Raw genomic sequence first — 13,286 nt, forward strand, 5'->3', positions numbered from 1 at the left:
TTGCATCAGTGCATGTTTTCTCAGAGAGTGCACATGCCATGTAGTCTGGGGCCAATTTCAAAACAAAAGCCTAAATTATAAATGAAAGCTTTTAAATAAAAACATACATACTGTCTATATTTTAGATTAAACTATTATTCTTCTACAACGTAGTTACAGAAGTCAAATGGTTGCCTGAGGGTTTATGTCCTATGACTTACATATTTTACCTCCGAAAGTTTGATGTACTGTCTGTATTTCTATTGTGGGCTGATCTCAGAACTTCGGGGCAAACACGCAAACCACTCTCCCACCGTGCCACTAATTCTTTTATAACTCGCAAAATTATCATCAACATCTAAACTAACTAGTTTGTCTAGTAGCGTGTGGAGGAACTTGTCCTGTCATTTGTTTGTGTCAGTATGCTTTTTAAAAGCTTGGAGCAAGGGAGTGTGCCTAGTGTTTCATGGAATGAGGAAGAAGTTTCAATAACTTCATAACTTTTGTTTTATTTTTCATTTTTATTTCTTCATAACTTTTGTTTTATTTTTCATTTTTATTTATATGTTTTTCATATTTATGATGCATTGACAGCCAAACAGAAAGATAGAGAGTTACATCCCCCAAATCAGCATGGTTTTCAGTGACAAAAGTAAGTGTTTGTTTTACATATTCAGCTTTATTTCTCTCAACTAATTCATTTTATTTTCATGACTAATATATAAAATAATGTCAGGTTTCTTTATTTGGGCTTGCGATTTGCTTTGAATATCTAATATACACTTCGACTTATACACTGTCTATCTACACTATACTGGACAATTATCAGCATTTTTTTTTTTTTTTCATGTTGGTACTTTTAGAAATGTATGTACTTACCTAACCTATTAGCAAGTTGGAGTGTATAATGATTAATGAATGTTAGCAACATCAATGTCGACATTTTCTTTTGATCTGCAGCCCAAAGTCCTTTGCTTTGTATGTTACTTTGCTATATTGACATGTCATTAAATGTGTTGGTGGTGGTGGTATAAAGTAAAAATGTGTCGATCTTTCTCTGGATTCTCTACTTTGCTACTTTGGAAAAGTAAAAATAAATAAATAAATAAATGTCGCCCTTAAAAGGGTACGAAACCATAATGCCTTAAACTGAATGTTACGTTTAATTTTATGAATCAGAATGTATAAATTATATTGTCTCTTAGCCAATCAGCAAAGCTAACAAGAAAATATATCTCATGCAGTAGACACTGTGGTACACTAATTTTCAATATTTGAATGATTAAATAACAATCACTCCTACCACACAACAGTCCAGTGGACACAAGGGCGTAGGTTTGAAGTCAACATTGGTAGGGACGATATAACAGCATGACCTGCATTTACACTTTTTGCTAGGGACGGGATATTAAAAAGACCAAACAGATTGGGTGAACGGGGGTCAGGGTTACATTTCTCACAAAAATGAACCCAATTATTTGATCAACGCAAAATACATCTGTATTGACTTATACCAGTATTTCTCAAATAGTGGGGTGCACCCACTCTCATTTTCAGAGTGTGCCCAGTAATTTTTGAAACAAACAAAAGCACACAGCAAAGTGATATGAAGAGCTGTGCGCCGTTTTTGGGTCAGGCTCATTCAGCGACCCACTGTCTTCTCCTGTTCTCACGTGTCCACCCGAGAAGCGCCATGTTCGGCTTGGAAACGTCACAATGACTGCCCTCACCTCCGGTTCTTCCGCCGGCCGCCGAGAATGCGCTGTTTTCAGGCCATTTGGTTTTTGGCTTTGACTTTTAATACCGTGGAAGAAGAGTAAAGACCACTTTGTTTACTGTGTCTAAAAAGGTTTGTAGCGGACAGCGGGAAGCCAAATCAATTAAGACGTCACCTAAAGACATTACACCCCAATCTCATTAATAAGCCGCTTGGTTGTTTGTCAGTAAAAACGTGGAGAATATTGTCAACAATCGCCCCGCTTTGTCAGTGTTATATCAGTAAACCATCATTGCAAAGGAGCTAATACTGCGAGCAGCAGAAATAAAAACTGTCCCTTGGTCCAATGACCCAGTCATTTTTGTTCTATTCATTTTTGGGGGGTTTTGTCAAAATATTTGGCATATTGTCCTCATGAGTTAATGTTGCTAATTAATTTGAATTTATTATTATTTATTGATTTTACTAAATCTTTTTTTTTTTTTTCCCAGTATCAAATGGTCAAAAAATGTACCCTGAGTGTATTTTTACAGTTTGGGTGTTTATTATTATTATTATTATTATCAGTTTTTTTTTTTTTTTTTAATTCAGGCAATTTGATGCGCTGTTACAAACAAAACAATGTTTATGAAGTTATACTTTATTGTAAGTTGATCTATGTTACTTTTTTTTTCTTTAATTGAAAAAAAGAACACAATGTTAGGCAGAGGTGTACCTAATAAAAATTTTATAGACAAATGATACTATTTACAGTGGCGGCAGAGGGTTGGGGGTTGATCGCGTCACATTTCCGGGGGGGGGGTTACAGAAAATAATTGAGAAGCACTGACTTATACTAACTTTCTTATACATTGGTTCAGGTTATACACCGTTCGAGTCAAACCCTTGTTTTCAACAACTACTAAAGAAAAATTTTCAAAACTTCCAGAACAAATGTCGTGATTTTCTTCACAAATTCAAATTGCAATATTTGAACATTACTTAAACTTTATTAACACAATAAAATACAAACTTGCTAATAATCTCTAAACTATCCAGGAATGCAAAAAACATTTGTATTAAGACATCTCAACATTTTCTGTCCAAATAACTAAATTAATCTAACTGAAAAAAACTTTTTAATCAGGAACTAACAAAAAATAAATAAAAATAGAGTCTTCTTTCAGGTAAAACACTACTGCTTTTGTCCACACGTACAGCCAAACTCACCATAAAAAATGAAAGCTCCTTTGGGCTGCTTTAGGAACATATAAATTAAAAAAAAAAAAAAAAATTGAAAATTTGGGAGAACGGGTAAACCTTGGTTCGCTATATTTTTTACAGTTTAATTAACGTTCACAGTAGAAAACACATACAAGAGGACACTTCTCTCTAAGCAACTTTTTACCCAGGTTTTGCAGGTTGGCAAATTTCCACAGTTTAATGTTATGCTAACTCTGATGCAGGTCGGACTTTCAGTTGCAAAATTAGTGGTGTGTATCCCACCTCCACAGCAATGACGTATTTTTACATTACTTACAGTGGCTGAGACATGTATTTCTGATGGGGATGTGAGCATGTGTGGCAGGTGCGTTTGAGGAAAAAATGGTTTCGCTAATTGAAGTGGCAAGTGAAATGAGCTTGAAGTGGCAAGTGAAAAGGGGTAAATTTAAGTCTGAACATAATAAAAATAATTCACTTAATAGTGGTGGGGTCAATTCTTCCCTGACAACATACTGTTTAAGACAATCTACAGTGGGGAGAACAAGTATTTGATACACTGCCAATGGGAAAACCCATTGGCAGTGTATCAAATACTTGTTCTCCCCACTGTATATTACCTATGCAAATGAAGTCATTACATACTGCAAATAAGGTGGCTTAATAGTTGGTGGGGACAATCTGAGCATCCTGAAAAGTAGTTTTATGTCCCCACCGTCCCTATGCAAACCTACACAATTAAGTGGAGAAGTAGTTAGCGCAGTCATGAGTTTAAGAAATTTATCTTCAGCTTTGGTCTTCCTGTGCAGCATTTGTTTGTTCTCGTCCTGCTTGCATTAGGTTTCTGTTGTGAACAGATGGGCTGACGGAATTATGAAGCTAATGGACAAAGCGGAACTGTGATGAATGGGATTTCTTTGGGGTCAACAGGGGTATATAGAGTGAGAGTATGCAAAAGTTTGGGCGCCCCTGATCATTTTTACGACTTTCCATAGTAAATCACTGATTGTTTAGAACAAAAATTTTAGTTAAAAATAAAGTGGGGCAAATAAGTATTTAGTCAACCACTAATTGTGCAAGTTCTCCCACTTGAAAATATTAGAGAGGCCTGTAATTGTCAACATGGGTAAACCTCAACCATGAGATATTTGGTCAATACCAAAAGTTCATCTCAATACTTTTTTTATGTACCCTTTGTTGGTAATAACGGAGGCCAAATGTTTTCTGTAACTCTTCACACGCTTTTCACACACTGTTGCTGGTATTGTGGCCTATTCCTCCATGCAGATCTCCTCTAGAGCAGTGATGTTTTGGGGCTGTCGTTGGGCAACACGGACTTTCAACTCCCTCCACAGAATTTCTATGGGGTTGAGATCTGGAGACTGGCTAGGCCACTCCAGGACCTTGAAATGCTTCTTACGAAGCCACTCCTATGTTGCCCTGGCAGTGTTTTTGGGATCATTGTCATGCTGAAAGACCCAGCCACGTCTCATCTTCAATATACTTGCTGATGGAAGGAGATTTTCACTCAAAATCTCTCGATAAATGGCCCCATTCATTCTCTCCTTTACACAGATCAGTCGTCCTGGTCCCTTTGCAGAAAAACAGCCCCAAAGCATGATGCGTCCACCCCCATGCTTCACAGTGGGTATGGTGTTCTTCGGATACAATTTAGTATTCTTTCTCATCCAAACATGAGAACCTGTGTTTCTACCAAAAAGTTCTATTTTGGTTTAATCTGACCATAACACATTCTCCCAGTCCTCTTCTGGATCATCCAAATGCTTTCTAGCGAACCGCAGACGAGCCTGGACGTGTACTTTCTTCAGCAGGGGGACACATCTGGCAGTGCAGGATTTGAGTCCCTGGTGGCGCATTGTGTTACTGATAGTAGCCTTTGTTACTGTGGTCCCAGCTCTCTGTAGGTCATTCACTAGGTCCCCCGTGTGGTTCTGGAATTTTTGCTCACCGTTCTTGTTATCATTTTGACACCACGGGGTGAGATCTTGCATGGAGCCCCAGATCGAGGGAGATTATCTGTGGTCTTGTATGTCTTCCATTTTCTAATAATTGCTCCCACAGTTGATTTCTTTACACCAAGCATTTTACCTATTGCAGATTCAGTCTTCCCAGCCTGGTGCAGGTCTACAATTTTGTCTCTGGTGTCCTTCGAAAGCTCTTTGGTCTTGGCCATAGTGGAGTTTGGAGTGTGACTGAGATTGTGGACAGGTGTCTTTTATACCGATAATGAGTTAAAACAGGTGCCATTAATACAGGTAACGAGTGGAGCCTTGTTAGACCTCGTTAGAAGAAGTTTGACAGCCAGAAATCCTGCTTGTTTGTAGGTGACCAAATACTTATTTTCTACTCTAATTTGGAAATAAATTCTTTAAAAATCAAACAATGTGATTTTCAGGTTTTTTTTCCACATTGTGTCTCTCATGGTTGAGGTTTATCCATGTTGACAATTACAGGCCTCTCTAATCTTTTCAAGTAGGAGAACTTGCACAATTGGTGGTTGACTAAATACTTATTTGCCCCACTGTATCATATAGCAGATGAACACAGTAATATTTGAGAAGTGAAATTATGCTTATTGGATAAACAGAAACTGTGTTGTGTAATAATTCTATAAACAAAATTAGACAGCAGCTATTGTGCCACACTCTGATGACGGTACTAAGGACCTTCTCTGCCACACAGCTATAGAAGCTCCTCAAAACACATCACCCCAAGCACTTTGCAGCTTCTGGAAGATGTACAGACATTGGTGAACTTTCCTCTGCACACTGGAACTGTTCCGGCTCCAGGTGAATCCTTTGGAAAGGTGGTCTCAAAGAGAAAGACTCTGTCAAGTGGACTATTTGCATGTGAGGTAACAACAAGTTTTTATTTATTTTTGTAAATCACTCCTATGAGGCGTGATCGTTTCTTCTAAAGAGTTTGTTCTGAAGTTGCTTCTTATCATGTATTTCTGTCTTTTCCTGGTCCATTGCCCACAGTGAGAAAAACAATGATGGCCCTTCCATCGGGCTATTTTACATCTGGGAGTTTTCTGTCAACTGCTGGGGCGTTGAGATTTCCCTTCTCAAATGCCGTTAAATACAGCATCCTTGGATTGTCAGTCACTCTTCTTCTGGTGGCACTGGGTATCTTGGCCTGGCAGGCCTTTAGATGCTTCAAACGCCCATCCACCAGACGCCCTCAGTCTCAAGCAGGTGAGCAAAGATATAATTAATACAAAACATATTTTTTTCTTGTTGGAAAACAGAAAACATTTGATGAATAGAATTGTTTTATCTTTGCTGCAGTGAATGGTCATTTGTTTTACGGAGGCGAACTAACAGGACAGTATAGAGAAATTCCAACCATCAAGGTGAGAAGTGACTGCAAAACACAATTTCAATCTGCTAAATTGGCATTATTCTTGGAAATAAAAATAAATATATTATTGATTATTGATATGCTTTTTTTTGTTCTCGTTTTTACCTGTCCCATAGATACAGAAAATGGAAAATTTGACGGCCTCTATGGGCTGAAACAGTTTAATGTACCACATGGAAGTTTAGTGTATTATGCTTATTGTTGTTTTTATTGTGAACAGAAAGAAAGAAAGAAAGAAAGAAAGAGAGAAAGAAAGAAAGAAAGAAAGAAAGAAAGAAAGAAAGAAAGAAAGAAAGAAAGAAAGAAAGAAAGAAAGAAAGAAAGAAAGAAAGAAAGAAAGAAAGAAAGAAAGAAAGAAAGAAAGAAAGAAAGAAAGAAAGAAAGAACGGAAAACAAAAGCATAAATGTATATTTATGCTACCTAATTGTTAGTAGTGTCTCGAGTGGTAGGGTACACTCTGGTTAACAAATACCACACATTTATGTGCATTGTGTACAGTATTTACCCAGTAAAAGATGGGTAACTTCAGATATGTTTACCAGTCTGAAGCCAAAAACCTATTAGATGTAAAGGACAATTAGGAGTAGGACATGCTTAAGAAAAATAATATTACTGTAATTTAAATGCATATGCAAACTTTGTAGGTCGAGGATTTTGATGCGAACATCTTGGGAACTACAAAAGAAACAGGAGACAAAGTCTGTATCATCATCTTTTTGCTATAAATTTCACATCTAAACCTGCTAGAATACTTTAGTTTAGTTTATAAAAGTATAGCATTTGTATGCCTTTGCATGGCAGTCCTCTGAAAATACCAATGATTCTGTGGTGGCACTGTTAAAATTGGGCTAAAATAACATTTATCACATAGGGAAAAAAGCAGTGCTGTATTCTTTGCTAAACACTGTCTCACAATCCATCTCCTCAGGGGTTTGACGGATGGCTCCATTATTCATTGTACTATGACGAGCAGCAGCATCATCTTGTGGTTACTATTTTGAAAGTGGAAGGGTTTCAAGACCAAAAGCCAACAAGCAGCCACCAATTGTTTGTCCAAATTAAGCTGTTATGGACTGGATGCGAGAAAGATGTAGCTCACATTGATGAAAGGGTAACTCACATCCTCATGATTTATTTAAATATATTTGAAATGTGAACAATATATATGTTGTAAAATGGGAACAAAAACAAAAGTGTAATGTTGTTATACAGTGGTACCCCTACATACGAATTATTTAATTAATTTTGTGGTTCCCCATTAACTGCGAAAAACGAGGACACCGTACATTACAATTTGATTCATTCGTTCCACAGCACAAAACCTAAGATAGATCCTTAATAAATACTTCTGGAACAATTACAAATGGCAACTACACATAGCAAAATTATTATGAATACAAATCGGAATAAAATAATAAAAAATAAAAAATTAATAATAATACAAATAAAAATAATGTAATGAATCGGGTCCTAATGTTGGGTTGTCTTTTGCATGCTGTTCTTGAATGCACCGTGTGACTGAAGATAGAGTGAGAGATGTGCGGAAGAGTTTTTACTTTCTGTTTTCATGTAGTTGTTGGAGTCGGCTACGGCGGACAGTCGTCTTGTTGTGTTGCACAAGTTCTAAAATAAATCATTAATGATGAAGCTAGTGGCTTCCTTGCCGATTACTACCCATCCTGTTAGAATAATAATTGTCACCTTAACTTATAAAGACTGGCCAACAGAGATCGGAGGAGGACTGTCGAGACCGTTGACATATTCCATCCAGCCGTATCGTCGAGCCAGTTCACTGACGCGCACACCACGCTCATATTTTTTGTTTTATTTCCATCTTAATTTCAATGCTAATCGTCACTTTTTTCCTTTTTTTTCACCACCCGCACTAGACATCTTGGGACCCATGTTGATTTCTCTTACAAAAAAATCCGCCGTGCGTCCGTCTTGCGGGAAAACAATAAAATTGCAACTCTGTCATAAAATGTCGTATTTCGAGCATGTTGTCACACATAACGAGACAAGTGACGAGCCAGATTTTAAGTTGGATTTTGAAAGGCTCGTATATCGATGAGATCTTATGTCGAGGTACCACTGTATTTTTGTTCAGTGTTTGTATGTACAGTGGTATGAAAAAGTATCGGAATCTTTTGGAATTTCTCACATTTTTGCATAAAATCACCATCAAATGTGATCTGATCTTTGTCAAAATCACACAGATGAAAAAACACTCTGCTTTAACTAAAATCACCCAAACATTTATAGGTTTTCATTTTTTAATGAGGATAGCATGCAAACAATGACAGGAGGGGGAAAATATGTATGTGAACCCTCTGCCTAAGGAAACTTAAACAGCATTCGAAACCAATTTTACGAAACAATTTAAGTCAGGTGTGTGCCCATTCACTGACGAGTGGCTTACAGTTGCCCTGCCCACTATAAAACACACACCTGGTAAGAATTGTCTTGAAGTGCTCCATAGCTGGGTCAAAAGAGCTGTCTGAAGACCTACCATCAAGGATTGTTGATTTGTATAAAGCTGGGAAATTATACAAAACCATCTCTAAAAGTCTGAATGTTCATTAATCAACAGTCAGAGAAGTTGTCTACAAATGGAGAGAGTTTAGCACTGTTGCTTCTCTCCCAAGGAGTGGTCGTCCACCAAAGATGATGCCAAAAGTTTAGCGCAGAATACTCAGAGAGGTAGAAAAGATTAAAAGATTAGTACTGATCGATATGCCAGACTGATCTGCAACTACAGGAAGCATCTGGTTGAAGTTATTGCTGCCAAAGGGGGAGTGCATGAAATATTGAATGTGATGCTTCACTTACTTATTTTTCCCCCCCTCTGTCATTGTTTACATACTATCCTCATTAAAATATAAAAACCTATAAATGTTTGGGTGGTTTTATTTAAAGCAGACAGTTTTTTCATCTGTTTGATTTTGACAAAGATCAGATCACATTTGATGGTGATTTTATGCGAGATGTGAGAAATTCCAAAAAGGTTCAGATACTTTTTCATACACTGTATTTATATACTATACATATGCTGTGCATACATACTGTACATTTACAACTCTTTAAGTGTGGTAGTCATTTTAACTTACTTTAAGTACACTGATGCACCTGTACATTACAGCATTTTTAATTTCAATGCCCAATTAACAAAGTGACACCTTGCATCTCAAATTGTTGCTTTAATCCAATTAGAGTGAAGGGACATCACTTGCTCTGTGCACAGTGCTGCAGGACTGGCAGACTCGCATTGTAAAAGGCACCTGTAACCCATTGTTTGGAGACCAGTTCAGTTGTATTCTGCGTGATGAACAACAGCTGGATCATATCGCCCTAAGGATGGAGGTTGGTATGACGTAAATTATTTAAGACATTGAAAAGAAAGTACGGTTGTATCACCATGCTGTCAGTTTGGCATTATTGAAATCTTAGTGAAGTTAAGACAATAGGCTGTCATGACTATGCTTATTCAAGTGAAGTCTGTAACAAGTCCAGCAAACTGTGAATATTTTCCCTTTTGGTCTTCATGTTTCAGGTGAAAAACTTTGACAAATTCTCCAGACACACAGCATTAGGGGAGGTGAGGACTTCTCTCGGACAACTCAATATCTCCTACCCTCTTGAGCTAAAAGGAAAGCTCATCACTCCCCGGAAGGTAAAAATGCACAAACTAAACTTTTATTTTTGCACCAAGTTTTTTATGAGATGAATTAAAGATCATAGTTAAAAATCAAAAAACATTTCTAAAATATACAAAGTGACTATTTCTTTTAAATAATGTTCACAAATCTGTGACAGTCAGAACTCCTCCTTTGTTGAGATAATCCATTCCATCTCACTGGTGTGCGTATAGAGATACATACTGTATGCTGCACATTTCATTTGGCAGGATCTTGTCGGGGAAGTGCTTCTGTCCCTGAGGTTTCTTCCAACGTCTCAGAGGATTGAGGTTGGAGTGTTAAAGGTTCGAACGATCCATAAGGAAAAACACATGGATGCAGGTAAATGACAAATATGTGTGTGCAATATGTAATCAAACAAAGTACATACTAATGGATGTGCATTCTTTGTATTAAATTTCAGATTCAGCTCTCTATGTCAGGATCAGTGTGCAGTGCGACCGATGCAAGTTGAAGTACCAGAAAACATCCGCAGTGACGCGTGGCACTATGACTGTCTTCAATGAAGTTCTTGTTTTCTCCTTGCCAGAATTTCCTCTTCAGCAGTGTAAAATTTTAGTTTCTCTTTATGGGACTCACTTAAGTAAGAAATCACCAAAGCAACTGATTGGACAATTAATGGTGAAGAAGGACAAGAATTCTGAAAATGAACACTGGGATCTTATGCTCCGATCAGTCCGCCAACCAATTGCAAGGTGGCATGCTCTGCTTATCTGAGTTATTTCCCAGCAACTTTTTCTACATGTCTTAATTGTTTTTAAATTAAGTAGGTAGAATAATATCCACATAAGAGAGAGATTTTACCCCCTTCCCACATAGCACACGCATTTAAACGTATTGCGGTGCCTGGCAATAATGACGCTCATATGTGTTATATGTCATTTATGCTAACCCTGGGGCTTGGGCAAAAAAATAAAGCTTATAAATAAATGCATGTCGTCAAATAAAACCACGAGCGCAAGCTCATCTTGATCATCCCGAGACGTATTGTTATTTTATAATGAACAAAACAATACCCAGAGGAAGGTAGAATAGCCAAAAATTTTACTCATGTAAGAGTAGCGTTATTTCTAAATAATATTACTCAAGTAAAAGCAAAGGTAGCGGCAGAGTGGTTAGCACGTCTGCTTCACAGTTCTGAGATCAAGGGTTCAATCCCTGGCTCTGGCCTTCCTGTGTTGAGTTTGCATGTTCTCCCCATGCTTGCGTGGGTTTTCTCCGGGTTCTCTGGTTTCCTCCCACATCCAAAAAACATGCATTGCAGGCTGATTTAAAACTATAATATTGACCAACTGATTAAAGGTGTACCCCACCTACCACCCAAAGTTAGCTGGGATAGGCTCCAGTAGAGCCTAGTTCGGGCCTAAAAAATCCAGCCCGACCCGACACGGCCCGCCGGTATTGAGGCCCGACCCGGCCCGAGCTCGATCACTTAACTAGATTTGCAGGCCCGAGCCCGAAAAACCCGATTTTTTTTTTTTTTTTTTTTTTTTTTTTTTTGACTGACGCGGGAAAAACGCAGCAGCAGCAATTTATTTTCATTTCTTCGAGTTGGCAGAAAAAAACGCAAGTTTTCTTAATGTTTAAATAATCTACATATTGTTTTGAGAATTATCAAAGCATTCACACAACGAAATAACGCTGGGAAAGTTTGTTAAACATATTTCTGAGTGTGTGGGATATTGTTCTCACATGGACGCGCCTCTCTGACAAGGAAATGAAAATGAGGGCGGTGCCTTGGCCGTGCGCAAACGGTACAGCGGGAGGACAAGAAGAAAAAGCGGCCGGCGCCACGGCGTTCGTGCACACGCACAAGCAAAAGCGCAATACAGAGAGCCTGCTCTCCATTTTTTTTTTTTTTTTTTTTTTTTTTTTTTTTTGAGTGACGCGGAAAAAACGCAGCAGCAGCAATTTATTTTCATTTCTTCGAGTTGGCAGAAAAAAACGCAAGTTTTCTTAATGTTTAAATAATCTACATATTTTTTTTAGAATTATCAAAGCATTCACACAACGAAATAACGCTGGGAAAGTTTGTTAAACATATTTCTGAGTGTGTGGGATATTGTTCTCACATGGACGCGCCTCTCTGACAAGGAAATGAAAATGAAGGCGGTGCTTCGGCCGTGCGCAAACGGTACAGCGGGAGGACAAGAAGAAAAAGCGGCCGGCGCCACGGCGTTCGTGCACACGCACAAGCAAAAGCGCAATACAGAGAGCCTGCTCTCCAATTTTTTTATTTTATTATTTTTTTTTTTAATAATTTATTAGTCCGGCATGGCGGCCCGACCCGACCTGACCCGAACGTGAATGCTTAAAATGTGGGCCCGACCCGACCCGACATTCGGGTCGGGTCGGGTTCGGGTTCGGGCACAAAATCTAACCTCTAGGCTCCAGCACCCATGCGACCCTTGTGAGGATAAGCGGCTCAGAAAATGAATGAATAAAAAGTAGTAGTCATCCAACAATTTACTCAAGTACAAGTAATAAAGTATCTGTTGAAAAGAATACTAAAGTAATGAGTAACATTATGAGTAACTGATTACAATTTCTGATTGGTTTTGTTTTCTGAAAATTGGTGTGTATTTTTTTCTGATCACAACTGTATGAACTAATAATAATATACTGAACTATAACCTGTTATATGACCGTATTATGCCAAAAAAACACAAAAATCATCAAATTCAGACAAGAACAACACTATGACCCATTTCCCATTCAAAGAGCATGAGTGCCCCTAAGTGAAGAAAAAACATTGTTAATGGTACAAGGGAGTTATGTGTTTATTTTTGTGACATCTCATTGGTGAAACTGAGACAGACGCTGTCGGCATATCTGGCAAAAATGAAGTCAATATGTAGAATAAAGAGAAAACGTAATGATTGTAGTCTAGCCCAAAGTTACGGAGTAAGAGTAGTTTTTCATTTTCACAAATCTACTCAAGTATAAGACAAAAGTACTGCATGGGAAAACTACTCTAAGAAGTACATTTGTCTCAAAAAGTTACTCAAGTAAATGTAACGGAGAAAATGTAACGCGTTAATAGCAACCTCTGACAATATGCAGGCACACACAAGAGACTCCTCCAAAGTGGGATGTTCAGGAACAAAGTGCTCTGTAATACTGCAAGTGAGAAAACGAAGGAAGGCGGGAAAAACAAGATCTGCAAGAAAAAAACCTTAAACAGGCACCCTTCTTTAAAGGGAACTTCGGACTTAAAGACTCGCAGGCTCTTGACGTATGGAGGGCGCCATGTTTTAAACGCGCAATAGACGCTTTGGGGTGATGACGCAGATTGTCACTGTCACTCGAC

At 38.1% G+C, this 13,286-nt stretch overlaps 1 protein-coding gene across 2 annotated transcripts; it reads left to right on the forward strand.

Annotated features, from left to right (window-relative positions):
* The first annotated feature begins 202 nt into the window (after positions 1 to 202).
* On the forward strand, positions 203 to 11,636 carry syt19 (synaptotagmin XIX). 2 transcript variants are annotated; one of them, XM_057837106.1, is made up of 10 exons: positions 204 to 631; positions 5,600 to 5,771; positions 5,899 to 6,114; positions 6,208 to 6,272; positions 6,926 to 6,979; positions 7,210 to 7,392; positions 9,492 to 9,641; positions 9,832 to 9,951; positions 10,186 to 10,297; positions 10,380 to 11,636. In XM_057837106.1, the coding sequence occupies exons 3-10, from the start codon at positions 5,910 to 5,912 to the stop codon at positions 10,691 to 10,693; spliced, it is 1,203 nt and encodes a 400-aa protein (XP_057693089.1). In that variant the 5' UTR covers positions 204 to 631; positions 5,600 to 5,771; positions 5,899 to 5,909; the 3' UTR covers positions 10,694 to 11,636. The 2 variants fall into 2 exon arrangements, with proteins under 2 accessions (XP_057693090.1, XP_057693089.1); XM_057837107.1 differs by lacking the exon at positions 6,926 to 6,979 and having other exon boundaries at positions 203 to 631.
* Positions 11,637 to 13,286: the final 1,650 nt, after the last annotated feature.

Source organism: Corythoichthys intestinalis, chromosome 5, assembly GCF_030265065.1.
Source record: "Corythoichthys intestinalis isolate RoL2023-P3 chromosome 5, ASM3026506v1, whole genome shotgun sequence".
NCBI lineage: Eukaryota > Metazoa > Chordata > Actinopteri > Syngnathiformes > Syngnathidae > Corythoichthys > Corythoichthys intestinalis.

Excerpts from the sequence above, each read along its gene's own strand:
- syt19 (XM_057837106.1), top strand. The coding sequence starts at position 5,910 with ATGATGGCCCTTCCATCGGGCTATTTTACATCTGGGAGTTTTCTGTCA. Across the intron at positions 6,115-6,207 it reads ACGCCCTCAGTCTCAAGCAG|TGAATGGTCATTTGTTTTAC; the intron begins GTGAGCAAAGAT and ends TCTTTGCTGCAG. Across the intron at positions 6,273-6,925 it reads GAGAAATTCCAACCATCAAG|GTCGAGGATTTTGATGCGAA; the intron begins GTGAGAAGTGAC and ends CAAACTTTGTAG.